Source organism: Pseudophryne corroboree, chromosome 6 (genome assembly GCF_028390025.1).
Source record: "Pseudophryne corroboree isolate aPseCor3 chromosome 6, aPseCor3.hap2, whole genome shotgun sequence".
In the NCBI taxonomy this organism is placed as follows: Eukaryota; Metazoa; Chordata; class Amphibia; order Anura; family Myobatrachidae; genus Pseudophryne; species Pseudophryne corroboree.
In genome coordinates, this window is record NC_086449.1 from 402,157,651 (window position 1) to 402,171,151 (window position 13,501).

Sequence of the window (13,501 nt, forward strand, 5' to 3'; positions counted from 1 at the left end):
CTGGACATCAAAGATGCTTACCTACATGTCCCAATTTACCCTTCTCACCAAGGGTACCTCAGGTTTGTGGTACTGAACTGTCACTATCAGTTTCAGACGCTGCCGTTTGGATTGTCCACGGCACCCCGGGTCTTTACCAAGGTAATGGCCGAAATGATGATACTCCTTCGAAGGAAGGGAGTTTTAGTTATCCCTTACTTGGACGATCTCCTGATAAGGGCAAGATCCAGGGAACAGTTGGAAGTCGGAGTAGCACTATCTCAGATAGTGCTGCGCCAGCACGGTTGGATTCTCAATATTCCAAAATCGCAGCTGATCCCGACGACACGACTTCTATTCCTAGGGATGATCCTGGACACAGTCCAGAAAAAGGTGTTTCTCCCGGAGGAGAAAGCCAGGGAGTTATCCGAACTAGTCAGAAATCTCCTAAAACCAGGCCAAGTCTCAGTGCATCAATGCACAAGGGTCCTGGGAAAGATGGTGGCTTCTTACGAAGCAATCCCATTCGGCAGATTCCACGCAAGAACCTTCCAGTGGGATCTGCTAGACAAATGGTCCGGGTCGCATCTTCAGATGCATCAGTGGATAATCTTGTCACCAAGGACAAGGGTGTCTCTCCTGTGGTGGTTGCAGAGTGCTCATCTTCTAGAGGGCCGCAGATTCGGCATTCAGGACTGGGTCCTGGTGACCACGGATGCCAGCCTGAGAGGCTGGGGAGCAGTCACACAGGGAAGAAATTTCCAGGGCTTGTGGTCAAGCCTGGAGACATCACTTCACATAAATATCCTGGAGCTAAGGGCCATCTACAATGCTCTAAGCCTAGCAAGACCTCTGCTTCAAGGTCAGCCGGTGCTGATCCAGTCAGACAACATCACGGCAGTCACCCACGTAAAGTGAACCGTTGGGAAAAACCAAAGGTGGACATGATGGCGTCCCGCCTCAACAAAAAACTAGACAGGTATTGCGCCAGGTCAAGGGACCCTCAGGCAATAGCTGTGGACGCTCTGGTAACACCGTGGGTGTACCAGTCAGTGTATGTGTTCCCTCCTCTGCCTCTCATACCCAAGGTACTGAGAATCATAAGAAGGAGAGGAGTAAGGACTATACTCGTGGCTCCGGATTGGCCAAGAAGGACTTGGTACCCGGAACTTCAAGAGATGCTCACAGAGGACCCGTGGCCTCTACCTCTAAGAAGGGACCTGCTCCAGCAGGGACCCTGTCTGTTCCAAGACTTACCGCGGCTGCGTTTGACGGCATGGCGGTTGAACGCCGGATCCTGAAGGAAAAAGGCATTCCGGATGAAGTCATCCCTACCCTGATCAAAGCCAGGAAGGATGTAACCGTACAGCATTATCACCGTATTTGGCGTAAATATGTTGCGTGGTGCGAGGCCAGGAAGGCCCCTACAGAGGAATTTCAACTGGGTCGTTTCCTGCATTTCCTGCAAACAGGACTGTCTATGGGCCTAAAATTAGGGTCCATTAAGGTTCAAATTTCGGCCCTGTCGATTTTCTTCCAGAAAGAACTGGCTTCAGTTCCTGAAGTTCAGACGTTTGTCAAGGGGGTACTGCATATACAGCCTCCTTTTGTGCCTCCAGTGGCACCTTGGGATCTCAACGTAGTTTTGGGGTTCCTAAAATCACATTGGTTTGAACCACTCACCACTGTGGACTTAAAATATCTCACATGGAAAGTGGTAATGCTGTTGGCCCTGGCTTCAGCCAGGCGTGTCTCAGAATTGGCGGCTTTATCCTATAAAAGCCCTTACCTAATTTTTCATACGGACAGGGCAGAATTGAGGACTCGTCCTCAATTTCTCCCTAAGGTGGTTTCAGCGTTTCACTTGAACCAGCCTATTGTGGTACCTGCGGCTACTAGGGACTTGGAGGACTCCAAGTTGCTGGACGTAGTCAGGGCCCTGAAAATATATGTTTCCAGGACGGCTGGAGTCAGAAAATCTGACTCGCTGTTTATCCTGTATGCACCCAACAAGCTGGGTGCTCCTGCTTCTAAGCAGACTATTGCTCGTTGGATTTGTAGTACAATTCAGCTTGCACATTCTGTGGCAGGCCTGCCACAGCCAAAATCTGTAAAAGCCCATTCCACAAGGAAGGTGGGCTCATCTTGGGCGGCTGCCCGAGGGGTCTCGGCTTTACAACTTTGCCGAGCAGCTACTTGGTCAGGGGCAAACACGTTTGCTAAATTCTACAAATTTGATACCCTGGCTGAGGAGGACCTGGAGTTCTCTCATTCGGTGCTGCAGAGTCATCCGCACTCTCCCGCCCGTTTGGGAGCTTTGGTATAATCCCCATGGTCCTTACGGAGTTCCCAGCATCCACTAGGACGTCAGAGAAAATAAGAATTTACTTACCGATAATTCTATTTCTCGTAGTCCGTAGTGGATGCTGGGCGCCCATCCCAAGTGCGGATTGTCTGCAATACTTGTACATAGTTATTGTTACAAAAATCGGGTTATTATTGTTGTGAGCCATCTTTTCAGAGGCTCCTCTGTTATCATGCTGTTAACTGGGTTCAGATCACAGGTTGTACGGTGTGATTGGTGTGGATTCAAAATCCTTCCTTATTGTGTACGCTCGTCCGGGCACAGTATCCTAACTGAGGCTTGGAGGAGGGTCATAGGGGGAGGAGCCAGTGCACACCAGGTAGTCCTAAAGCTTTACTTTTGTGCCCAGTCTCCTGCGGAGCCCGCTATTCCCCATGGTCCTTACGGAGTTCCCAGCATCCACTACGGACTACGAGAAATAGAATTATCGGTAAGTAAATTCTTATTATAATATTATATATATATATATATATATATATATATATATATATATATATATATATATATATATATATATAAAATATTTATAATATTTTTACTAGGGGGGTTCCATATATATGGGAGGGGGAGGGGGGGCATTGGGGGGGAAAGAGGGGCATGGAGAGACAGAGAGGGGGGGTATGGGGAAAGAGACAGGCATGGGGAGAGACAGAATGAGAGACTGGGCAGAAGAACTTGCACTCAGGTGCCCTGGAGAGCAGTTACCTGCAGGCCTGTGGGAGCCACTGCGTTGTTTTTCCGTGATGTGCAGTGGATTTGTGAGGCTTCCTGCATCCTAGCAGCAGTCCTTTAGGTGGCTGTGAAGGGGCGGGCGGGAGGCATCATGATCCGGCACAGTATGCTGACCGGAAATCACGGGAGACACTCGACCCCCGGCCCACAGAAACTGCCCAGCGATGTATGCGAGCACACACTGGCTCGGCGGCTCTTCATTATTCACTGATGTTCTTGGCGCAGCTGTTAGGAAACAGCTGAGGTGCCGAAGAGCATTAAACTGGGGACAGCTACAGTAAATGCTGTACTCCAGTTTTATATGAGTAGCACTTGGAAGTCTGGGGCAGTGTGTGGGGGACCCGGGATGACCGCCCCTGTTGCCCCTCCCATAATCCAGCCGTGCTGACAGGTGGTGAAATGCCACCCGCCGGAATACAGGCGCCACAGGCTTTTCTACCTCTATGGGTGTCCACGACAACTATGGGTGTATCGGCAAGTCAGGGATTTTTAACATGCTGGATTTTTTTGATTCCCTGATAGATCGTCAATCATTGATGTTGCTGTTCAGCGTCAGCAGAATGGGAAATTGTGGCTCTGCTGTATGGCCTTTATAAGCCCTACCCTTTACAAGCAATTGAACACTACTTGTCCCCTTTTCAGAGTAATGATTGGTATCAGTTTTTGATATTATAAAATCATCAATATCTTAACATGATAAGATGCGATATTCCACCCAATATGCTTTGGACGATATAGCAGGTGGTTCATTTGCAACTGTGGATAAGTCTTTACCTGCCACCTAGCTGCTTTTTCCTCCTCACCTGATTCCTGTATCTGTTTGGGATGGGGGGGGGGGGGGGTTGGGTATGAAATGCCGGCAGTCAGAATCATAATGCTGACATATCCCAGTGAGTAATCTATCCCTTTCCATCTCCTCCCGCAGCCTAACCATATCCGTCCCTTTCGGCAGCTTAACCTTAATCATCTCATCCTGCAGCCTAAGTTTAACCCTGCCCCTAGTGCAGAGGTTCTCAAACGCGGTCCTTAAGGCACCCCAACGCTCCAGGTTTTAAGTTTATCCATGCTTAACCACAGGTGACTTAATTAGCACCTCAGTCAATTTGATATAATCATCTATTCTGAGCCATGGATAAACCTAAATCCTGGACTGTTGGGGTTCCTTGAGGACCGCGTTTGAGAACCTCTGCCGTAGTGCCTAACCCTAATACTCACCATTGGGATCCATCGTCATTGTGACCGCCGGTATTCTGACTGTCTGGAACCTGACCACTGGCATCCTGACTACATCTCGTTTGGGGATGTCCTGAAACTCTGAGAAAGCCTATCAGAAGACAACAAGAACTTCTTGGTATCTTCTGAAAGGCTCTCTTAACCTCTCAGAGAACCAGACGTAGTGTGGATTTCAACTGCGCATGCTTGATATTGACAATTAAAATGATCAATATTAATTGCAACGTATTCTTCTGAATCAATTCATACAGCCGGGTCCATATTGATTAAGAATGTCAATGTGGGACTGGTAAAGATCACAATGTCGCAAACATACTAGTGACTTGTACAGTTATTAAATAGAAACTGTGCAATTGAAATTGTATTGATTTTTGGATAACACAAAGTAAAGTGAATTACGCTATTAATTAAAAATGTACAATTACAAAACAGTCAAATAAAATCCTGATTTGAGGGGCAGAATATTTGTGGAGCTACCAGACCTGCACACGATATGCAATAAAATAATAATGCCATTACATTTTTTGTGACATCAATCCTTATAGTGTGCATTTTACAGGCACATACTTCTTTTCTCTAACGTCCTAGTGGATGCTGGGGACTCCGTAAGGACCATGGGGAATAGACGGGCTCCGCAGGAGAAATGGGCACTTTAAGAAAGAATTTGGATTCTGGTGTGCTCTGGCTCCTCCCTCTATGTCCCTCCTCCAGACCTCAGTTTGAATCTGTGCCCGGACGAGCTGGGTGCTACTTAGTGAGCTCTCCTGAGCTTGCTATAAGAAAGTATTTTGTTAGGGTTTTTATTTTCAGGGAGATCTGCTGGCAACAGGCTCCCTGTATCGTGGGACTGAGGGGAGAGAAGCAGCCCTACTCTCTGAAGATAGGTCCTGCTTCCTAGGCTACTGGACACCATTAGCTCCAGAGGGATCGTACACAGGATCTCACCCTTTGTCGTCCGATCCCGGAGCCGCGCCGCCGTCCCCCTCGCAGAGCCAGAAGACAGAAGCCGGGTGAAAGAAGCAAGAAGACTTCGAAATCGGCGGCAGAAGACTCCAGTCTTCACTGAGGTAGCGCACAGCACTGCAGCTGTGCGCCATTGCTTCCACACTACACCCACATACTCCGGTCACTGTAGGGTGCAGGGCGCGTGGGGGGGGGGGGGGGGGGGCGCGCCCTGGGCAGCAATTAGGACCTCTTGGCAAAAGTTAGACATATATACAGTTGGGCACTGTATATATGTATGAGCCCCCGCCATAATAGTGTAACGCGGGACAGAAGCCCGCCGCTGAGGGTCGGGGCTTCTTCCTCAGCACTCACCAGCGCCATTTTCTCTCCACAGCTCCGCTGAGAGGAAGCTCCCCAGGCTCTCCCCTGCAGATTCACGGTAGAAGAGGGTAAAAAGAGAGGGGGGGCACATAAATTAGGCGCAAAAACATAATATACAGCAGCTACTGGGTTAACACTAAGTTACTGTGTGATTCCTGGGACATATGGCGCTGGGGTGTGTGCTGGCATACTCTCTCTCTGTCTCTCCAAAGGGCCTTGTGGGGGAACTGTCTTCAAAAAAAGAGCATCCCCTGTCTGTGTGGTGTGTCGGTACGCCTTTCCCCCTTCACATGAGCTAAATGAGTTATGTGAAAAGGCTTGGGAATCTCCAGATAAAAAACTGCAGATTTCCAAGAGGATGCTTATGGCGTATCCCTTCCCGCCAACGGACAGGTTACGCTGGGAATCCTCCCCTAGGGTGGACAAAGCTCTAACACGCTTATCCAAGAGGGTAGCCCTGCCGTCACAGGATACGGCCACCCTAAAAGATGCTGCGGATAGAAAGCAAGAGGGTACCCTGAAGTCCATTTATACACATTCAGGTACCTTACTCAGGCCAGCGATAGCGTCGGCCTGGGTGTGTAGTGCTGTAGCAGCATGGACGGATACCTTATCTGAGGAACTTGATACCTTAGACAAGGATACTACATTAATGACCCTGGGGCATATAAAAGACGCTGTCCTATATATGAGAGATGCTCAAAGAGACATTAGCCTACTGGGCTCTAGAATAAATGCAATGTCGATTTCTGCCAGAAGGGTCCTGTGGACTCGGCAATGGACAGGCGATGCCGACTCAAAAAGGCACATGGAGGTTTTACCTTACAAGGGTGAGGAATTGTTTGGGGAGGGTCTCTCGGACCTGGTCTCCACAGCTACTGCTGGAAAGTCAAATTTTTTGCCATATGTTCCCTCACAACCTAAGAAAGCACCGTATTACCAAATGCAGTCCTTTCGATCACAAAAAGGCAAGAAAGTTCGAGGTGCGTCCTTTCTTGCCAGAGGCAGGGGCAGAGGAAAGAAGCTGCACAACACAGCTAGTTCCCAGGAACAGAAGTCCTCCCCGGCTTCCACTAAATCCACCGCATGACGCTGGGGCTCCACAGGCGGAGCTAGGCCCGGTGGGGGCGCGTCTCCGAAATTTCAGCCACAAGTGGGTTTACTCCCAGGTGGATCCCTGGGCAATAGAGATTGTGTCTCAGGGATACATGCTGGAATTCGAAGAGATGCCCCCTCACCGATACCTCAAATCGGCCCTGCCAGCTTCCCCATTAGAGAGGGAAATAGTGTTAGCTGCAATTCACAAATTGTATCTTCAGCAGGTGGTGGTCAAGGTTCCCCTCCTTCAACAATGGAAGGGTTATTATTCGACCATGTTTGTGGTACCGAAACTGGACGGTTCGGTCAGACCCATATTGAATTTAAAATCTCTGAACATATACCTGAAAAGGTTCAAGTTCAAGATGGAATCGCTCAGAGCGGTCATTGCAAGCCTGGAAGAGGGGGAGTTTATGGTGTCTCTGGACATAAAGGATGCATACCTTCATGTCCCCATTTATCCACCTCATCAGGCGTACCTCAGATTTGTGGTACAGGATTGTCATTACCAATTTCAGACGTTGCAGTTTGGTCTCTCCACGGCACCGAGAATATTTACCAAGGTGATGGCAGAAATGATGGTACTCCTGCGGAAGCAAGGGGTCACAATTATCCCATACTTGGACGATCTCCTCATAAAAGCGAGGTCAAGAGAGCAGTTACTGATCAGCGTAGCACGCTCTCTGGAAGTGTTAGGAGAGCACGGCTGGATTCTGAATATTCCAAAGTCGCAGTTGATTCCTACGACTCGTCTGCCCTTCCTGGGCATGATTCTGGACACAGACCAGAAGAGGGTTTATCTCCCGATGGAAAAGGCTCAGGAACTTATGACAATGGTCAGAGACCTATTAAAACCAAAAAAGGTGTCGGTGCATCACTGCACACGAGTCCTGGGAAAGATGGTGGCATCATACGAGGCCATTCCCTTCGGCAGGTTCCATGCGAGGACCTTTCAATGGGATCTACTGGACAAATGGTCCGGATCACATCTTCAGATGCATCGGTTAATCACCCTATCCCCCAGGGCCAGGGTGTCTCTCCTGTGGTGGCTGCAGAGTCCTCACCTTCTGGAGGGCCGCAGATTCGGCATTCAGGACTGGGTCCTGGTGACCACGGATGCAAGCCTCCGGGGGTGGGGGGTAGTCACACAGGGAAGAAATTTCCAAGGCCTGTGGTCAAGTCAGGAGACTTGCCTTCACATCAACATCCTGGAACTAAGGGCCATATACAACGCCCTACGTCAAGCGGAGTCCCTACTTCGCGACCAACCGGTTCTGATTCAGTCAGACAACAAAACCGCAGTGGCTCATGTAAACCGCCAAGGCGGCACAAGGAGCAGGGTGGCGATGGCGGAAGCCACCAGGATTCTTTGCTGGGCGGAGAATCACGTAAGCGCACTGTCAGCAGTGTTCATCCCGGGAGTGGACAACTGGGAAGCAGACTTCCTCAGCAGGCACGACCTCCACCCGGGAGAGTGGGGACTTCATCAAGAAGTCTTCACACAGATTACAAGTCGGTGGGAACTACCACAGATAGACATGATGGCGTCACGCCTCAACAAGAAGCTACAGAGCTATTGCGCCAGGTCAAGGGACCCTCAGGCGGTAGCTGTAGACGCCCTGGTGACACCGTGGGTGTTCCAGTCGGTCTATGTATTTCCTCCTCTTCCTCTCATACCCAAGGTACTGAGGATAATAAGAAAAAGAGGAGTAAGAACAATTCTCATTGTTCCAGATTGGCCACGAAGGACTTGGTATCCAGATCTGCAAGAATTGCTCACAGAGGATCCGTGGCCTCTTCCTCTAAGACAGGACCTGTTGCAACAGGGACCCTGTCTCTTCCAAGACTTACCGCGGCTGCGTTTGACGGCATGGCGGTTGAACGCCGGATCCTAGCAGAAAAGGGTATTCCGGAGGAGGTCATTCCTACGCTGATAAAGGCTAGGAAGGACGTAACAGCTAAACATTATCACCGGATATGGCGAAAATATGTTTCTTGGTGTGAGGCCAGCAATGCTCCTACAGAGGAGTTTCAGCTGGGCCGTTTCCTTCACTTCCTTCAGTCAGGAGTGGATTTGGGCCTGAAGTTAGGCTCAATTAATGTCCAGATTTCGGCCCTTTCCATTTTCTTTCAAAAGGAGTTGGCTTCTCTGCCAGAAGTTCAGACGTTTGTGAAAGGAGTGCTGCATATTCAGTCTCCTTTTGTGCCTCCAGTGGCACCTTGGGATCTTAACGTGGTGTTGAGTTTCCTGAAATCACACTGGTTTGAACCACTTAAAACAGTGGAGTTGAAATATCTCACGTGGAAGGTGGTCATGCTATTAGCCTTGGCTTCGGCTAAGCGCGTGTCAGCATTAGCGGCTTTGTCTCATAAAAGCCCATATCTGGTTTTCCATATGGATAGAGCGATATTGAGGACATGTCCACAATTTCTGCCAAAAGTGGTCTCATCCTTTCATATGAACCAACCTATTGTGGTGCCTGTGGCTACTCGTGACTTGGAGGATTCCGAGTTACTAGATGTAGTCAGGGCTTTAAAAGTTTATGTAGCCAGAACGGCTAGAGTCAGGAAAACGGAGTCACTGTTTATCCTGTATGCATCCAACAAGCTTGGTGCTCCTGCTTCAAAGCAGACTATTGCTCGCTGGATTTGTAACACGATCCAGCATGCTCATTCTGTGGCTGGATTGCCGCAGCCAAAGTCAGTGAAAGCCCATTCCACTAGGAAGGTGGGCTATTCTTGGGCGGCTGACCGAGGGGTCTCGGCATTACAGCTATGCTGAGCTGCTACTTGGCCAGGTTCAAATACGTTTGCAAAGTTCTACAAGTTTGATACCCTGGCTGAGGAGGACCTATCGTTTGCTCAATCGGTGCTGCAGAGTCATCCGCACTCTCCCGCCTGTTTGGGAGCTTTGGTATAATCCCCATGGTCCTTACGGAGTCCCCAGCATCCACTAGGACGTTAGAGAAAATAAGATTTTACTTACCGGTAAATCTATATCTCGTAGTCCGTAGTGGATGCTGGGCGCCCGTCCCAAGTGCGGACTTCTTCTGCAATACTTGTATATAGTTATTGCTTAAATAAGGGTTATGTTATGGTTGCATCAGGGTTTATCTGATGCTCTGTTATTTTTCATACTGTTAACTGGGTAAAGTTATCACAAGTTATACGGTGTGGCTGGTATGAGTCTTACCCTGGATTCCCAAAATCCTTTCCTTGTACTGTCAGCTCTTCCGGGCACAGTTTCTTTAACTGAGGTCTGGAGGAGGGACATAGAGGGAGGAGCCAGAGCACACCAGAATCCAAATTCTTTCTCAAAGTGCCCATGTCTCCTGCGGAGCCCGTCTATTCCCCATGGTCCTTACGGAGTCCCCAGCATCCACTACGGACTACGAGAAATAGATTTACCGGTAAGTAAAATCTATTTTTTCAACTGCGAATATAAACTAAAAGTCTTATATTTTCTGTGCAGGAAAGTAACGTTGAATAATCCACAGCAAAGGAATGCTTTGTCACTTGCCATGCTACAGTCTCTTCAGAAAGACATCCTTTATGAGGTTCATGATGTGAATTTGAGAGTCATTGTGATTGCAGGTATTTTTTGCACCCAAATTGAACTTTACTCCCACACTCTGCCTAGATACGTACTGCTCACCTAAAACAAACTGCACAATTGGCCTGATTCAGATGCGGCTGGAGGTGCTATCACTGCAGTTTCCTTGGAAGCCACAGTGATAGCGCTGAATGGTGATGCAGCAGGTGGCGTTGGTTACAAGCAGATGCCTCCTGCTGCAGGATGCCGTCGTCACCCCCTCCCCGCATACGAAATGACATCAGACTGACAGTCACTGGAGGACCCGTTTGCGCATGCACAGGACCCATTCTGAGCGTGCGCTATGTACCAATAATCTGTACTTTGCGCTACAGGACCTGAATCACCCCCAACATACATAAGTACTGAGTTCTCCCCCCAAGTCATGTGTTATACAACCTATCCCTTATTCTACTTTCTCTAACGTCCTAAGTGGATGCTGGGGACTCCGTCAGGACCATGGGGAATAGCGGCTCCGCAGGAGACAGGGCACAAAAATAAAGTTTAGGATTAGGTGGTGTGTACTGGCTCCTCCCCCTATGACCCTCCTCCAAGCCTCAGTTAGGTTTTTGTGCCCGTCCGAGCAGGGTGCAATCTAGGTGGCTCTCCTAAAGAGCTGCTTAGAAAAAGTTTTTAGGTTTTTTATTTTCAGTGAGTCCTGCTGGCAACAGGCTCACTGCATCGAGGGACTTAGGGGAGAGAATTTCAACTCACCTGCGTGCAGGATGGATTGGATTCTTAGGCTACTGGACACCATTAGCTCCAGAGGGAGTCGGAACACAGGTCTCACCCTGGGGTTCGTCCCGGAGCCGCGCCGCCGACCCCCCTTACAGATGCTGAAGATTGAAGGTCCGGAAACAGGCGGCAGAAGGCTCTTCAGTCTTCATGAAGGTAGCGCACAGCACTGCAGCTGTGCGCCATTGTTGTCACACACTTCACACCAAGCGGTCACGGAGGGTGCAGGGCGCTGCTGGGGGCGCCCTGGGCAGCAATATTTAATACCTTTATGGCAAAAGAATACATCACATATAGCCATTGAGGCTATATGTATGTATTTAACCCATGCCAGATATCTAAAACTCCGGGAGAAAAGCCCGCCGAAATAGGGGGCGGGGCTTATTCTCCTCAGCACACAGCGCCATTTTCCTGCTCAGCTCCGCTGTGAGGAAGGCTCCCAGGACTCTCCCCTGCACTGCACTACAGAAACAGGGTAAAACAGAGAGGGGGGGCATTTTTTGGCGATATTTTGATATATTTAAGCTGCTATAAGGAACAACACTTATATAAGGTTGTTCCCATATATATTATAGCGCTTGGGTGTGTGCTGGCAAACTCTCCCTCTGTCTCCCCAAAGGGCTAGTGGGGTCCTGTCTTCGATAAGAGCATTCCCTGTGTGTCTGCTGTGTGTCGGTACGTGTGTGTCGACATGTATGAGGACGATGTTGGTGTGGAGGCAGAGCAATTGCCGATAATGGTGATGTCACCCCCCAGGGAGTCGACACCGGAATGGATGGCTTTGTTTATGGAATTACGTGATAATGTCAGCACATTACAAAAATCAGTTGACGACATGAGACGGCCGGCAAACCAGTTAGTACCTGCCCAGGCGTCTCAGACACCGTCAGGGGCTGTAAAGCGCCCTTTACCTCAGTCGGTCGACACAGACCCAGACACAGACACTGAATCTAGTGTCGACGGTGATGAAACAAACGTATTTTCAAGTAGGGCCACACGTTATATGATCACGGCAATGAAGGAGGCTTTGCATATCTCTGATACTGCAAGTACCACAAAAAGGGGTATTATGTGGGGGGTGAAAAAACTACCTGTAGTTTTTCCTGAATCAGAGGAATTAAATGATGTATGTGATGAAGCGTGGGTTAACCCAGATAGAAAAGTGCTAATTTCAAAAAAGTTATTAGCATTATACCCTTTCCCGCCAGAGGTTAGGGCGCGCTGGGAAACACCCCCTAGGGTGGATAAGGCGCTCACACGCTTATCAAAACAAGTGGCGTTACCGTCTCCTGATACGGCCGCCCTCAGGGATCCAGCTGATAGGAGACTGGAAACTACCCTAAAAAGTATATACACACATACTGGTGTTATACTGCGACCAGCCATCGCCTCAGCCTGGATGTGCAGTGCTGGGGTCGTCTGGTTGAATTCCCTGACTGAAAATATTGATACCCTGGATAGGGACAGTATTTTATTGACTATAGAGCAATTAAAGGATGCTTTCCTTTATATGCGAGATGCTCAGAGAGATATTTGCACTCTGGCATCGAGAGTAAATGCGATGTGCATATCTGCCAGAAGGAGTTTATGGACGCGACAGTGGTCAGGTGATGCGGATTCCAAACGACATATGGAAGTATTGCCGTATAAAGGGGAGGAATTATTTGGCGTCGGTCTATCGGATCTGGTGGCCACGGCAACTGCCGGAAAATCCACCTTTTTACCTCAGACCCCCTCCCAACAGAAAAAGACACCGTCTTTTCAGCCGCAGTCCTTTCGGTCCTATAAGAACAAGCGGACAAAAGGACAGTCATATCTGCCTCGGGGCAGAGGAAGGGGTAAGAGAGGGCAGCAAGCAGCCCCTGCCCAGGAACAGAAGCCCTCCCAGGGTTCTGCAAAGCCCTCAGCATGACGCTGGGGCCTTACAAGCGGACTCAGGAGCGGTGGGGGGTCGACTCAAGAATTTCAGCGCACAGTGGGCTTGCTCACAGGTGGACCCCTGGATTCTGCAGGTAGTATCTCAGGGTTACAGGTTGGAATTCGAGAAGTCTCCCCCTCGCCGGTTCCTAAAGTCTGCTTTGCCAACGTCTCCCTCAGACAGGGCGACGGTATTGGAAGCCATTCACAAGCTGTTTTCTCAGCAGGTGATAGTCAAGGTACCCCTCCTACAACAGGGAAAGGGGTATTACTCCACGCTATTTGTGGTACCGAAGCCGGACGGCTCGGTAAGACCTATTCTAAATCTGAAATCTTTGAACCTGTACATACAAAAATTCAAGTTCAAGATGGAGTCACTCAGAGCAGTGATAGCGAATCTGGAAGAAGGGGACTTTATGGTGTCCCTGGACATAAAGGATGCTTACCTGCATGTCCCAATTTGCCCTTCACATCAAGGGTACCTCAGGTTCGTGGTGCAAAACTGTCATTATCAGTTTCAGACG

The 13,501-nt window shown here is 49.2% G+C and overlaps 1 protein-coding gene across 1 annotated transcript in view; it reads left to right on the top strand.

Annotated features, from left to right (window-relative positions):
- The window catches only part of ECHDC3 (enoyl-CoA hydratase domain containing 3), a 92,892-nt gene that overhangs the window by 15,670 nt on the left and 63,721 nt on the right, over positions 1-13,501 (top strand). Inside the window, exon 2 of the mRNA XM_063926866.1 lies at positions 10,206-10,327. Coding sequence (XP_063782936.1) covers positions 10,206-10,327 — 122 coding nt within the window. The remainder of the gene's footprint in view (positions 1-10,205; positions 10,328-13,501) is intronic.